This window comes from Vanessa cardui, chromosome 24 (genome assembly GCF_905220365.1).
Source record: "Vanessa cardui chromosome 24, ilVanCard2.1, whole genome shotgun sequence".
In the NCBI taxonomy this organism is placed as follows: Eukaryota; Metazoa; Arthropoda; class Insecta; order Lepidoptera; family Nymphalidae; genus Vanessa; species Vanessa cardui.
The window spans coordinates 7,515,200-7,532,022 of record NC_061146.1 but is presented as its reverse complement, the minus strand read 5'-3'; the positions used below and the strand labels follow the sequence as shown (position 1 = coordinate 7,532,022).

At 34.2% G+C, this 16,823-nt stretch overlaps 1 protein-coding gene across 2 annotated transcripts in view; it reads right to left on the bottom strand.

The window, feature by feature from the left end:
• Positions 1-16,823, bottom strand: part of LOC124540029 — a 39,878-nt gene that overhangs the window by 11,382 nt on the left and 11,673 nt on the right. For both annotated transcript variants that reach the window (XM_047117427.1, XM_047117428.1), the window contains exon 2: positions 1,836-1,895. In XM_047117427.1, the coding sequence (XP_046973383.1) occupies positions 1,836-1,895 (60 nt within the window). The remainder of the gene's footprint in view (positions 1-1,835; positions 1,896-16,823) is intronic.

Genomic DNA, 16,823 nt, shown 5'->3' with positions numbered 1-16,823 from the left:
CGAATTTGTTGAAATTTGGTTAAGCAAGCTTATAACATCAAGGAGGTCATAAGGTCTTTTATTAAATATATTTACGGAAATTGAATGTTTTTTAAGTAAATTAAGGGGTAATTTGAGTTGTTTCTTCATTTCTTTTTTCTTTTCTGAACGCTAATGTTTCACTGCACTGTTTTTCACAGACACAATATACACCTTGAGCTCTAAACTGTTATAACCTTTGATAGACTTAAAATAATAGACTTAATATGCGGTAGATACCAAGAAATATTAACTATTCCTTACATCAATCAATGCGCCATCAACCATGGGCCATGTTATGTCCCTTGTGCCTGTAGTTACACTGGCTCACTCACCCTTCAAACCGAAACACATCAATACTGAGTAATGTTATTTGGAGGTGGAATAACTGATGAGTGGGTGGTACCTACCCAGACGGGCTTGCACAAGGCCCTAACACGAAGTAAATCTTAAAAATAATTTATTTTATTACATTTCGTCTTTTCGTTTAAAAACTGATTTTATTCGAACTTCTTTGTATTCCATAAATATCTTGTAAATTAAATCTTCAATATACTAAGTACTACTCAAAAGTATAGGTATTACAAAACATAGCGGTTATGAAAATTCCTAGAATTGATTGTGCTACATGTATGCACCAAAAGGGTTGAAGGGCGTTTCAGCATGCACCACTATAATCACATTACCTTATGGATTAAATAATGGACGTAATTAATTGACGGAGTTTTAAACTACAAATTTTATAAACTAACTATTACAAACCAAATAAATAAAAAGTTAGATTTAAAAATACGGACTTTTTTAAAGTTTTAAGAACGTCATAATATAAAGTCAAAAATTCTATTAGTGAGTTCGCGATCACAATAGAAACGTCTCAAAAATATTGACTTCATACAATTTCTTGTAACTCATTTTAAGTTTCATCTTAATAATGGGCATGTTAAATAATTTTTGCATTTGTTCATATTCAGGACAATTTCGTTCTATCTCCATTGATAGTGTAAATAAATCTTCCTATTATAATGACTCAATGTCAAAATTATTCTTAATTGTTACGTTGATCTTAAAACATCAGCAAATGGTATAACTTAAGAATTATTGAATGGCAATGCCATTTATATATGTCACCATAAAATTGTAGATGCCGTTAGATTATATTCTATCTCGCGAGATTGTGAACTGTCGAAAGATTGTGAACCGGTAGATTATAATCTATCAAAGTAAATTTCGGTTAAATTATAAAAACTCGAACCTAACTTAAACGAAATATTATGAACTATCGTGTGTATTTATTTGTTTTATTGTAAGTTGTATGAACGTTTATAACCTTTTTTTAAATCACACATCAATGATGCGACATATAACTATAAGGGGACATATAAAATTTATTATAACGGTCCAAAATAGATATATAGAACACAAATTCCTTTATTCAATATGGAAGCGTTACACTTATTTATTGACAGTCATATTAAACACTACTACCGGCTCGGAAAAAAAAATACCACGAGAAAAAGAAAAACGAAACTCTGCAGATCCAATGAACAGAGTTTATAGAATGTAGATAGTTAAGATTGGACTTAGTAGGTGTCTGCAAAGGGGATTAAAAAAATGGCCAGCTGGTGGATAGATGAATTATTTTTTTTTTTCATTAAATGCATTTAAATTTTTTTAATGGTTCAGTCAGTATAACTACAGGCATAAGAAAGATAACTCCCAAGCTTGAAGACATATTAGTCATGTAAGGAATGGTCAGTACAGCTAACGGTGGTCACCACCGCATCATAAATATAATTATAATGATAATAATAAAATACCTCTTCTTGCAGAATATTTTGATGACGCTGCATCTTTTGATTGTGGCGTGCTCCTCAGTGCTGAAAACGAAAAAAAAAAAACAAAAATTATCATATCGTAATAAAAACTTTTTAGAGATGGAATTAATTGAAACCAATTTTTTATTAAATAAAAATACGAATAATAAAACAATTTCGTTATATTATTTTAAATATATTATTTTATAATATAATAAACTATTTTCAAACAATAACGTAACGTTTGACGTTTGCTTTCCCGCCATAATTTCCAATCATGGCTGCCGAAAGTCACGTGACACGATTCGTTGGATCGGCTCGACGATCCTCAAATTGCCCTTTAACCCCGCAATTATTGCAGTTCTATTAATAGCCACAACAATTGACTCAATAATTACACGACGACTAAGATAGCTTTGTCGGCGGGAATGTCGAAAATTTTAACTTAAACAACTCAAACGGACCAATTTAGATCTGCCATACTGTCCGTCGTTTGATAACGGGTTCAGAAATACGAGAATACTTCGGAATAAACATTTATGATTCGTTATTTTTATATCTCGTTATTGATATTTCTGAACGACGTGTATGTTTGGACGTTCGATATTTAAACTAAAACTATTGGATGGACTGATAATTTAAAAATAAGATGATGATTTTATAAATACAACAGATTACTATTTTTCTTTTTGACATTTCTAGTAACGTCTGGGATTGAGTTGGTTCAAAAATATTTTTTTTTAATAATAGGCTATTTGACAATACGAAAAATAAATTGTGAATTATTGTAATCAGTGTATATTATGAGTTTAAAAATGGTTATTTACTAACGAAACTTGAAAATAATACTTAATTTATTCAAAAATCAATAAATAAAAAGGCATTTTTTCAAACGTTTGTCACGTGACACAAAACGATCCTGATTGGCCGGGTTATGATGAAGTCACTTTCTTGTAAACCTTGCTTTTCTACTATATACACCACAGATTAAAATACAGCAAAGTAACGTCACCGACCCGAACTGATGTAGCGTCTTCGCGCGTTATTTAATATAATATTTAAATATGGAATTTTTAATATGATATTTTTCGGCAAATATGTACTAGAAATAAAAAAATCAACTTTTACTGGGTTCCTTAACCTCTACTAAATAATATAAAATGAATTTTAAAAACCAGTCAAATAGCCTATTCAAAAATGAGATGTGTCGTGGAAGACTCGGTTAGTTCCGAGTTGCTATGTCGTTTTTTGGACTTCAAGTTTGCTTCATACCAAATTTTATCAAATTCGGTTCAGCGGTTTTATTCGTGAAAGACCGACAGACAGACAAAGTTACTTTCACGTTTATAATATTAATAAAGAAGTATGGAATAAATAAACAATAACCAAACTTGAGAATAATTCAAACACGGCAAATTAAGAAAAATTAAAAAGTTGATGAATGGGTGGTACCCACCGAGGCGGGCTTGCACAAAGCCCTACCACCAAGTAAACAATAAGCATAAAAGTTATACAATAGTATATAAATCCATTCAGTAACGAAGGCGCGCCCCTCCAGTTTTAATTTGTATCAGCACATATTAGTTGAGTGACACGTGTGCTTACAAGATATGTTACTGTGCGTAAGATAAGTAGAAACAGCAAAAAAAATACATTTTAGATTATGTCCATGACTTCTGTTTGCACTATTTTTATTGTTCAGATACTATATGTGTAAGTATATGTACCTATGCATTTTCTTTTACTGTTTTTATTGAGAGTCAATTAATAATTTCATCGAAATTCTGCCACATGTGCATATTCATATCATTCATATTCCATTAACCCGCATTGGAACAGCGTGGTGGAATATGTTCCAAAACCCTGTCCTTAATGGATGAGGAGGCCTTATCCCAGCAGTGGCAAATTAACAGACTGTTATTTTACTGTTTTTTACTTTTATCGCCTTCATGATTATTTGTTTGACTGGCAGAGACTGCCTTCAGGCATTAAGTCCGCCTTTTATCCCATTTACTATATGGTAGTCAATAAAGTATTTAAATAAATATATTATTAATAAAAAATAAAATTAATCTAAAGGGAAGAATTATTATAGGTGATCAGATCTAAAATCCCTTTTTGTCTTTATCGTAGCTTCGCTTAATTTACTTGTTAAATGACGATTCAACAGTGCTTGTTAAAGCTTACTTGAATAAAGTATATTTTGATTTGATTAGATTATATGGGATTATAAGACATTACTGAACTGAGATGGTCCAGTGTTAAAACGCGTGCATTTTAACCGAGGATTTCGTGTTCAAACCCCAGGCAAGCACCACTAATATGTGTTTATTTTTTGTTTATAATTCATCTCATGCTCGGCGATGAAGGAAAACATCGTGAGGAAACCTGCATATGTCTAATTTCAGCGAAATTCTATCAATTGCATTCCACCAACGCGCATTCCTGGAACAGAGTGGTCGAATATGTTCCAAACCCTCCCTTTAGTGGAAGAGTTAGCCCAGGAGTGGGAAATTTTACAGGTTACTTTACTTTACTACTTAGACACTAAGGCTACAGGGCACAGTGGCGAGCGCTTACGGCTTCCTTCAAAGCATTACATATGTCTATGTGTTGTGTTGTCGATAGTAATTAATCGAATAGCTAATATATAAGATTGGAAAATAATATTTTTAAATTTTGGAACTATTTATTTTGTGAAGCATCTATGGAATACTGTGCAACCCGTCTGGGTAGGTACCACGAAGGCAGAGAAATATTTAATATACATAATATTTTGAAGGTATGAATGAACCTGTGTAACTACAGGCATAGAGGTATAGCATCTCAACCCATGGTTGGTGGATTATAGGCAGTCAAATGGCCCATTTTCACGTCTACCAAATACATTATAAAAGGACGAGTATAAGCAATTTTTTTTTAAGAATAATAGCGATGACCCAAATTATCTTATTATAATTAAGGCATTACTAATATTCCTATTTACCCCTACTTTTAAGGCTCAGGATCGATCCTGCGACTTTGACATCTCTAAACGGCCACCAAACCATTGCACTATTAACGTTTATATGTTATTCGTATGACATAAATACATACGAGTATGTCATCACGATCTCTAATAAATCCTTATTTAACCCGTACAAATCATAGTATAACACAAAGTCGTTACCGTTGTCTATCCCTACATATATATGCCTAGAACTTTAAAAAAATGTTTTTTATTAGATAGAATATAGAATAAAAAAGTAAATTAACAACGCTTGGATAAGGCCTCCTCTTCCATTAAGGAGAGAGTATGGAACATATTCCACCACATCGTACCAATGCGGATTGGTGGAATGCACATGTGGCAGAATTTCGATGAAATTAGACACATGCAGGTTTCCTCACGATGTTTTCCTTCACCGTAGAGCACGAGATGAATTATAAACACAAATTAAGCACATATATATATATATAGCGGTGTTTGCCTGGGTTTGAACCCGATATCATCGATTAAGATGCACGCGTTCTAACCACTGGGCCATCTCAGCTCATATAGTATATAATACAAAGACAATATAATAATGAAACATTGATAATATTAGAAGTTTTCAATCTGATGTCGTAAATAAAATATTGCGCTTACGTTCCAAACTACGTATTTTTTAATGGTTAAAAAACTATGAACGTTGTACGACATTCTACAGAATATTTAGTATCCAATATAACCCGTGCGAAGCCGGAGCGGGTCTCTAGTATCTCAATATAATAAATAAACACATCAGAGTACAAATTAAATAATCATATTCAAAGAAATACTTATCAATTGACTCTTATCGTTTACATATAATAACATATTTAGGTATACACTATGAAATAACAGAGCGTTTATTCCCATTGGATTCAGCGTAACTTGACCTCAGATAAGCCGACGTAGCCGCACTTTAATTCATTACACATTATGAATATATATAATTATATAAAATAAATAAAAAATACAAGTCAATATATGTATCGTCTTACTATAAGTCGCCTTCTTAATTTAGAGGTTTAGCTTAGTTTGACTAAATTATCCGTCAATAAATTAACAATTTAATCTCAAGTTTGCACATAATATATACCATGAAATTAAGACCGCAAAAACTATTTAACCGCCATAAATGTAAAGCAATGTAAAATTATATTTACTTAAAATTTAAGTTTGATATGATTTTAATTGAAAAACGTATCAGATGTTGGGACGTTTGATCGAAGTTGCCTTCGCTATGTAACAACAGATACAATAAAATAAATCAACAATTTTTTAGAATATGTGTGTGAAAGTGAGCAGAGATGGCCCAGTGGTTAGTACGCGTGCATCTAAACCGATGATTGCGGGTTGAAACCCAGGCAAGCACCGCTGATTCATGTGCTTAATTTGTCTTTATAATTCATCTCGTACTCAGCGGTGAAGGAAAACATCGTAGAAACCTGCACGTGACAAATTTCATAGAAATTCTGCCACATGTGTATTCCACCAACCCGCATTGGAACAGCGTGGTGGAATATGTTCCAAACCTTCTCCTTAAAAGGGAGAGGAGTCCTTTAGCCCAGCAGTGGGAATTTACAAGCTGTTGTTGTTGTTTTAGAATACATAAATGACAGCAAATATACAAAAACAACATGAGTCCAAAGACACCGAAAAACCAGCCAATTTGAACTTCAGTGAGGTTACTTCGCGCCAAAAGCAAACTGCGACTTAATAATTTTATTTACATCTTTTAAACAGTAATTATAATGAAACGACGTCGTTTCTTTAATAACCTAAAATGTCTGTCTGTTTGTGAATTTGCAAGTCGCAAATAGAACGGCGTCGTCTGTCTCGCCATCAATTTATTAACGTGTCCGACAATTAAAATAACGTGTCTAATTGTTTTATTTGCTAACGTTCACGAGCAGTTCTTTCATTTAAGTTATTTTTTACGATGAGATGGCCCAGTGATTAGAACGTGATCTTAACCGATGATTTTGGGGTCAAGCCCAGGCAAGCTCTGAATAATCATTTGCTTAATTTGTGTTTATTTATCTCGTGCTTGGTTGTGAAGGAAAACATCGTGAGGATCCCTGTATGTGTCTAATTTCATTTTCCACTAGCCCGCATTGGAACAGCGTCGTTTTTTTGTGGAATAGGTTGGCGGACGAGCATATGGGCCACCTGATGGTAAGTGGTCACCATCACCCATAGATAATGACGCTGTAAGAAATATTAACTATTCCTTACATCTTAAATTCGCCACCAACCTTGGTAACTAAGATGCTATGTCCCTTGTGCCTGTAGTTACACTGGCTCACTCACCCTTCAAACCGGAACACAACAATACTGCGTACTGTTGTTTAGAGGTAGAATATCTAATGAGTGGGTGGTACCTACCCAGGCGGGCTTGCACAAAGCCCTACCACCAAGAAAAGCGTCGTGGTGGTCTCAAACCTTCTCCTCAAAGGGAGGGGAAGGTTTAGCCCAGCAGTGGGAAATTTACAGGCTGTTATTGTTGTTGTTTCAGCAATAAACAGAATAATTCAGAGAAAGGTTAGGTATATATATTCTAGTACAGAAAAGCCTAGAATTTAATTATTCCTAGCCGGAAAAATAATCGTCTGATGATAGAAACGGATACCGATGTTATTCGCTGTGCAATCTTTACATAAAATAAAATTGGAATGTCTGTTGGTAACATTAATATAACCGCTTTTACTAAATACACATGTATCTGAATACGAAACATATACTTGCTAAAATATTTTTATTACAATTTTTTGTGTGTCTGTTTATTTCGGGTTATTTTAGGAATGGCTTAACCGATTTTGATGGGAGTTCTCTAGTAGATAGCTGATGTAGTAACGAGTAACTAACTTTTTTGTTAAATTCAAACGCGGGCGAAGCTGGGCGTGATTGGTTAGCAATATCTAATAATATCTAATATTAATGGCCTGTGAATTCGCGCAAAGGCAATTTGAGATTATTCATGATGCAGATGACGACCATGAAGGTATCCTCACGATATTCTCCATCACAATATAGCGAAATCAATTACAAAAGCCCACAGTATCCAGCCAGGATTTGAACCGGCGATCTTTGGCTACGATTCAACAAGACCACTGAGCCATCAACGCTTCGATAATAAGCCGCTAATCATAATTATTATAAAACGTTATATTTTAATTAGCTCGAGTTTCGTATAAAACCGGATGTGTGAGTCAGAGTTAATAGTTTTTACCGAGAATTTGTAAATAATCTCGCTCCGATTATATTATGGTGTATTAGCTCAAATTCCTGTAATAATTAGTACTAAAGGTTAGAGGGCAATTCGATAAGATATTTAATTAGGGACCGAACACACTAGCGTGACTGTGAAACCACTGTGTATTATACATATAGTACGACACAAATTAGATGTAGCATCGGAAAATGCAATGGAAAGAAAATAAAACCGATTATTGCCGATTTACACATCCAATAGAAATAGCTCCCTATCGCGCCATTCGACGCTATTCGTCGCTATAGATTCACGCGTCAGAGAAAGCAAGTGCATGTAAATCGACGCGTCAAATTGACGAATATATTATGTCATATGATATTAAAAGTTATTACGTTTGTGTAAAGATCATATTCACATGAGAAATAGATATTGGTAATTTGGGATAGCGTACTCGATTCGGATGTGATCGGTTTTACGAATTTTGCCGATGCGACATCTGAGTTGTGTCGTACTATACGTAGGTTTATAATGCGATAAGTTAAAGGGGATAAAAGATAAATATAAATAACTATATGAAAACCCGGCTTCGTTCGAGTTAAATAAATAAAATTAAAAAAATCGGGATGGCCCAGTGGTTAGAACGCGTGCATCTTAACCGCTGATTGCGGGTTCAAGCCCAGGCAAGCACCGCTGATTCATGTGCTTAATTTGTCTTTATAATTCATCTCGTGCTCAGCGGTGAAGGAAAACATTGTGAGGAACTTCATAAAAATGTGACAAATTTCATAGAAATTCTGCCACATGTGTACTCCACCAACCCGCATTGGAACAGCGTGGTGGAATATGTTCCAAACCTTCCCCTCAAAGGGAGAGGAGGCCTGCTGGGCTAACCCAGCAGTGAGAATTTAAAGGCTGTTGCTGTTGTTGTTGTTGTTGTAAACATATGACAACCTCCATGGTCGAGTGTGTACATCGGTTCGATTGCCGGCCGAGTCGATGTAATATAGATTATCATTAGTTTTCTATGTTGTCTTGGGTCTGGGTGTTTGTGTCGTCGTTACTTCTGATTTTCCACAACACAAGTGCGTTAGCTACTTACATTGGAATCAGAGTAATGTATGTGTTGTCTTAATTTAAATATATTAATTACCAACTAAATATACTAACTATCTACTTTCCGAACCGTAGCTTTACTTAATTGTTAAATGACCTTTTTCCTTCACCGCCGAGCATGAGATGAATTATAAACACAAATTAAGCACATATATATAGTGCTTGCCTGGATTTGAACCCGCAATCATCGGTTAAGATGCACGCGTTCTAACCACTGGGCCATCTTAGCTCTAAATCAGTCAACTTTATTTATTGGTAAATTGAAGAATACTGAAAGTCTATGTCTGTCCTAACAAATTACTGCTCCGTCGAAGTCATAGGGACCCCATAATATGCGCAGGGCCTGCGATAGGTTAGAGACGGCCTTGCTTATAATTTTTTAATATGTATTGTGAATTTGAAAGTAACTCTGCCTGTCTGTCTGTCCCTTTCACGACCAAACAGCTGAACCGAAATCGATGAAACTTGCTATGAAGCCAACTTTAACCGAGAAAAGATATAGGCTACTTTTTAAGCGACTTCAAAAAAAGAGTTTTCTCAATTCGACTATATATATTTTTTTTGTTTATCGCCGACTACTTCGCCATTTGAACCGATTTTGATGACTTTTTTTAGTTAAAAAGAAGATACTTCTGGAATGATGAGGATATCAGGGTCTGATGATGGGATCCTGTAGAAATCGAGGGGAACCCTCAAATTTTTATAGGCAAATGTAGCGCGTTATATTGGCATTTGCTTCTGGCATGACTTCTGACTTCAATAATAGTTATGTTTAAATCAAATAATTTTATTACTTTTTAGTGATCACTTTGAAGTTGGTGTTATTTTTTAGAAAAAATATTTTATTATGCCTTATGCATGGCTACTCTAAAACACTAAAACGCTAGCGAAGCCGCGGGCGACTAATAGTATTCATTGTATTATGTTTAAATGTGATTTTAAAATTATATTAAAAAAACTACTACTTGATGTTAACATATAAAAATCATCGGCAAAATTCGTAAAACCGATCACATCCGAATTAAGCACGCTATCCCAAATTATCAATATTTGTTTCTTATGTGAATATGATCTTTATACAAATATAATAACTAGTAATATCATATGACCCAATATATTCGTCAATTTCACATGCACTGGCTTGCTCGGGTTGAACTGACACGAGAATCTATAGCGACGAATAGCGTCGAATGGCGTGATAGGGAGTTATTTCTGTTGGTTGTATAAATCGGCAGTAATCCTTTTTAATGAATTTTCCGATGCTACATCTAAGTTATGTCGTACTATACACAAAAATGTAGACAGTTTTGTCAGCGGCGCTCAGGCGACATGTGACGCGTCTGATTAATCGCGACGAATTATTATTGACGCTATCATATTCCACAGATTAAACTGCGCGTTGACCTCAGTCTCGAAATACACACGTGGCCATTAAAAAAAAGATATAATTTAAATTTAGAATTTCAGTATTATATGAAAAGGAATTCTTGTAAGACCGCGTATCCTTCTTAAGGACTTCGTGTGAAGATTATATTTAGTCCGCCACAGTTAGCCGATCGCTCTTTGGGATAAACTTGGATCAAACACCAAGGATAGTAATCCACCTAGTGACCCGTCTGTAGTTGCAGACGGCGTTGCCACCATAGGGGGCCATCGCTTCGACCAGTTACCCCAAAGACACGTGGGCCTGCATAGACATCTCTCCGATGTCCTTTGCGCTTTTCACCACTAGATGGCATGCTAATCCTAGATCACGCATTAAAGTTTCAAGTTTTTAACAAGCGTGAAATTTAACTTAATAGTACAAGTACGGACATTAATAGTTATAGTTTAATAATGACTATTTTTATATAATGTGTGCATGTGTTAGATAAATTTCTTTCACGTGCACACGCACACACGCATGCACACATTATTCACGCACACACGCACACTCCCACGCAAACTCCAATAGTTATTATGCGATTCAAGGGGAAAATTATTTTTTGGACAACAACATCGGCCAATGTCACATACATTACTCTGATCCCAATGTAAGTAACTCTAGCAATTGTGTTATGACCCAGACTCGAAACAACACAGAAAACTAATGAACTTTTTGGCCGGGAATCGAACCCGGGACACCGGCGTTCACAGTACTCGACTACGTACATAGGTCGTCGAAGTTATACAGTAACTAATTATATTTCTAATTTGATTTGTATGTAGTTAATGCTATTAATATTATGTAAATAAAGGTTAATTTTTACTACGATTGCTTATGTACAGAAATTAGTAGTTAAATAAGACAAAAAACAGTAATACAACGACTTCTTCCACTGAAATAGGTTATATATATTTATACTTATAACATATTCCTTTGGTTTCACTTCACTTGTGAAACTGAACACTATCAAGCGGTCATATAACAATTATTATGATCAATTTTATACCCCAAGGTCAAATGTAATATGAGCTTACACATTGACCTGTACTTGAGCTATTTTAATTTTAAGACTCACGGTCGCGAGGGGTTGTTTCGTGACATTTATTATTCACAATACTATATTACACTATGTAACAGAGCCGAAATGGCCCAGTGGTTAGAACGCGTGCGTCTTAAGCGATGATTACAGGTTCAAACCCTGATAAGCACCACTGAATATTTTTGTCTTTATTGTAGCTTCACTTAATATAGTATTAAATGACGATTCAAAAGTGCTAGTTAAAGCATACTCGAATAAAGTATATTTTGATTTGATTAGATTACATCGGATTCTTAGACATTACGTAGCCTGATGGCCCAGTGGTTAAAACGCTTGCATCTTAATCAAGGATTTCGCGTTCAAACCCAGGCAAGCACCACTAATATGTGCTTAATTTGTTTCATAATTTATCTCCTGCTCGGCGGTGAAGGAAGGCAACGTGAGGGAACCTGCATGTGTCTAATTTCAATAAAAAATACTGGCAACGAGATTGAATGAACTCCTAATCTTCTCAAAGGAAGAGGAGATTTGAACCCAGCAGCAAACTGAAAGCAAAATGCCCAGGTAGTCAAGTGCGTACCAAGAATACTAGGTATAATCCAATGGAGTACTAATATCATAAATGCGATAGTTTGTAATGATGGATGTGTGTATGTTTGTTATTCTTTCACGAGAAAACTACTTAACGGTTTTGGATACAGTATTATATATTTTTTACAGTAATATTATATACAGCAGAATAACACAGTAACAATTTAAAATGATTTTATGTTATTTGGTCAATATGTATATACGATATGGTCAATATAATAGACGACGTCCATGGTCGAGTGGTGTGTAAACCGGTTTTCATGGGTACGCCACTCCGAGGTCCCGGGTTCGATTCCCGGCTGAGTCGATGTAGATTATTATTAGTTTTCTATATTGTCTTGGGTACAGGTGTTTGTGGTACCATAATTACTCCTGATTTTCCATAACACAAGTGCTTTAGCTAATTACATTGTGATCAGAGTAATGTATGTGATTTTGGGTCATATTTATTTAAAAAAAAAAAGAAAAAAAATATATCAAGTACCCGTGCGAAGCCGTGGCAGGTCGCTAGTGTATAATAATATTATAAATGAAAGTAACTCTGTCTGTATGTATGTCGCTCTTTCACTACCAAACCGAATTTGATGAAATTTGTTATGAAACTTGAACTCCACGAAAGGTCATAGACTAGATTTTTGCCTGACACATGACAAGCAACACCCTAAAACGAGCGACTACTAGTAGCTTACAAACAACAACAACAACAACAGCCTGTAAATTCCCACTGCTGGGCTAAAGACCTCCTCTCCCTTTGAGGAGAAGGTATGGAACATATTCCACCACGCTGTTCCAACGCGGGTTGGTGGAATACAAATGTGGCAGAATTTCTATGAAATTTTTCACATGCAGGTTTCCTCACGATGTTTTCCTTCACCGCTGAGCACGAGATGAATTATAAAGATAAATTAAGCACATGAATCAGCGGTGCTTGCCTGGGTTTGAAGCCGCAATCATCGGTTAAGATGCACGCGTTCTAACCACTGGGCCATCTCGACGCACTAGTAGCTTACAAATATGCAATTTATTTATGTTTTATTCGATAGTTGAATCCTAAAACGATGTATCAATGTTACGCAGTGTTACAGAAATAGTAGAATAGTTGAAGCAGGTAATACGATCGCAGAGGACAGCGCCGGCTATTGCCCTCGACAAGCCGATCTTGTATTCAACAAGTGTAACGCAAAGGTACACATGATATTAGCTGGACTGTTATATATAATACTGGTTAAAACCGGTTTATTTACAGATAAGAAAAATTAACATTTCGAATGGATTCGTATATGATTTTGTTTATTCCAAAGAGGTTTTATTTCTTTTCTTTTTTTTAATTTATAAATATGCTTAGTGTAATGTACTGGAACCCGATAGTGACGTATTTCAAGAACGGTTTTAGAATCATTTGTCCACATTGTATATCTTAATTATATTATATGTAAAGAATATAACAATTTTGAGGATGTATGGGTTTAAAATAAGGATATTGAGATATACATAGTATAAAACAAAGTCGCTTCACAACTTCTGCACAAGAGTGCAGACCTAAGAAGGTCTTTTAAACTACGCAACGGATTTTAATTTTTGACGACTACCAAGATCGAAAAATTTCTATAGTTTTCTGTGTTGTCTTGGGTCTGGGTTATGGTACCGTCGTTACTTCTGATTTTCTATAACACATAAGTTTAGCTTAAATTGGGAACAGAGTAATGTATATGATGTTGTAATTACATGCCAATATTATTATTATATTATTAACTTTTATATGTATATTGGAGTGGATCAAAAGAATTTGAATATTTTCTACCAAAATATATAGTCTTCAGCGATATTATCATATGTGAAGCAAGAACATCACAACAGTGTTGCTAGTACTTATACTTAGTTCTTAAGAGGCAAGTAATTGTCACTTATTGATTTGGATAAAGTGACAACTGTTTAGCAGAATTGCTGAACTGGTTGTACTAAGTCGGTCCCTATAATCTCACCAATATAATCCGCAGAAGATTGCTAGAAAGAATTAAAAAAAACCGCATCAAATTTGAATAGAAATATTCGAATAACTTTCTAGTTTTTGAACATTTTTCGTTAGCTAAATAACGGTTATGTTTTTAAAATAAACCGCAGGAATTTTTTCTAAACTTTTTTTTGTTTTTATAAGACGTTTTTAAGGAAAATAATCCAAAAACATATTGAACATCGTTTTCTTTATCGCATTTTTTAATTCGGACCGATAATGATTGTTTAAATATTGACAAATATCCAACGCTCAATCGTTTTTGTAAATCTGACGAAAAAAATAGATTTTTGCTGATACTTTTTTTAAATACTTCAAAAATGTATTTTTTTTTTAAAAGAGACATGACATTTTTTGAAATTTTGAAAAAACCTAAAATACGTGATAACTCAAAAATGTTGTTCATTTTTGAGTAACCAACCGGTTAAAATGCAACCTCCTCCTAACGGGGATACGTCGAATATATAACGAACGAAATCTATGATATTATATATAAATATAATATCATAGATTTCGTTCATGTTATTTCCTCGTAAATAGAATCTTTCTTCCACCGTCAAAGTGTTCATTGATATACTAATTACATATACAATTATAACAAACAATAATGATTTATTAGCATAAAAACAATTCATAAATAAATTAAACGCAATAGCATTTTTTAAACGATAATTAAAATATACAGTAATAATAATTGTAATAAGTTTTTTTTTTTTATCATAACAGGACTAAGATAGAGCATCTTTCTTCCCACGGTTCGTCTTTTAATTATTTTTTAATGAAAACTTTTTCATTCGCTATTTATTTTATTTATACAACACACATAATATAATAAATGTCTGTCTGTTTGAAATACTAAAATAGCCCTATTTTACTCAATATATGTATGTATATATATAATACACACATATGTATATTTTTTTTCCAATTTTTTCTGTCTGTTTGTTCCGGCTAGTCTCTGGAACGGCTGTATCGATTTTGATGCGACTTTCACTGTCAGATAGCTGATATAATAAGGAGTAACTTAGGCTACAATAATATTTTTTTTTTGTTAAATTCAAACGCGTACAAGTTAGTACTTGACATATCTATAGTAGGTATTTGTGACGGTCTATGTGGGCTATCACGATCTCACCAATTATTTTATTGGCACACTTGTTTGAGTTAGTGAGCTAGCTAATTCCTGGTAAAAAGGTCGATTTTGAATCAGAGATTGCAACTAACTTAATACCTTTTTATTTTAACCATATATACCTACCCTTTTTTGTTCATTTCTCCTGTTACTTGAACATATGTTATAGTGGTAAGTGCGTATTTATTATATTTAAATAAGTTTACATATATTAAACCTAGTTATTTATGTAGAAATGTATTTAATTATTTGTATTTATAGTTACGCGTGTATTGTATATAAGTATATTATATATGCTGTAACAGTACAACAACAACAGCCTATACATTTCCCACTGCTGAGCAAAAGGCCTCCTCTCCCATTAAGGAGAGTGTTTGGAACATATTCCACCACGCTGTTCCAATGTGGGTTGGTGGATGCACATGTGGCAGAATTTCAACGAAATTAGACACATGCAGGTTTCCTCACGATGTTTTCCTTCACCGCCCAGCACGAGATGAATTATAAACACAAATTAAGCACATATATATAGCCGTGCTTGCCTGGGTTTGAGCCCGAAATCATCGGTTAAGATGCACGTGTTCAAACCACTGGGCCATCTCCGCTCTTGATCTAAAATAACAGCATGAAAATCAGCTTGGAGTCAACACCATTAGCATATGTTATCTCGATAAATGATAATACTTTGGACACGAGGCATCGCATTTGTATAAAAAGGATGTATAAAATTTCCGTCAAGACTTTTACCGTTTAAAACGAAATCCATTAATATTTACATACTAGCGCCTCAGCTTCGCGCGAGTGCAAAACTGATACTAAATACACTACAAATTTTGTTTATTTTCGACATCACATTACAAACTTCTAATATTATCAGTGTTTCTTTAATATATTGTCGATTAATTAAGTAAGTATATGAAAAAAAGGCGCATCAAAATCCGTTTTTTTTATGGAATAAGTAGGCAGAGGAGCATATGGGCCACCTGATGGTAAGTGGTCACCAATCACCCATAGACAATGACTTTGTAAGAAATATTAACTATTCCTTACATCGTCAATGCGCCACCAACCTTGGGAACTAAGATGCTATGTCCCTTGTGCCTGTAGTTACACTGGCTCACTCACTCTTCAAACCGGAACAGAACAAAACTGCGTACTGTTGTTTAGCGGTAGAATATCTGATGAATGGGTGGTACCTACCCAGGCGGGCTTGCACAAAGCCCTATCACCAAGTAAGCGTTGCAAAGTTTAAAGATTTAAGCATACATAGGGATATAGGGACAGAGAAAGCGACTTTGTTTTATACTATGTAGTGACTTAAAATAACCAAGATTATTAATAACCTTAATAATTTGAAATTGATTGATTATTCTATTATTAAATTAACTTAGTTTTTAATTTAATTTATTAATACTTTTTTATACCGTACCAGAGTTAACGCTTAGAACTTAGTTTTTTTAT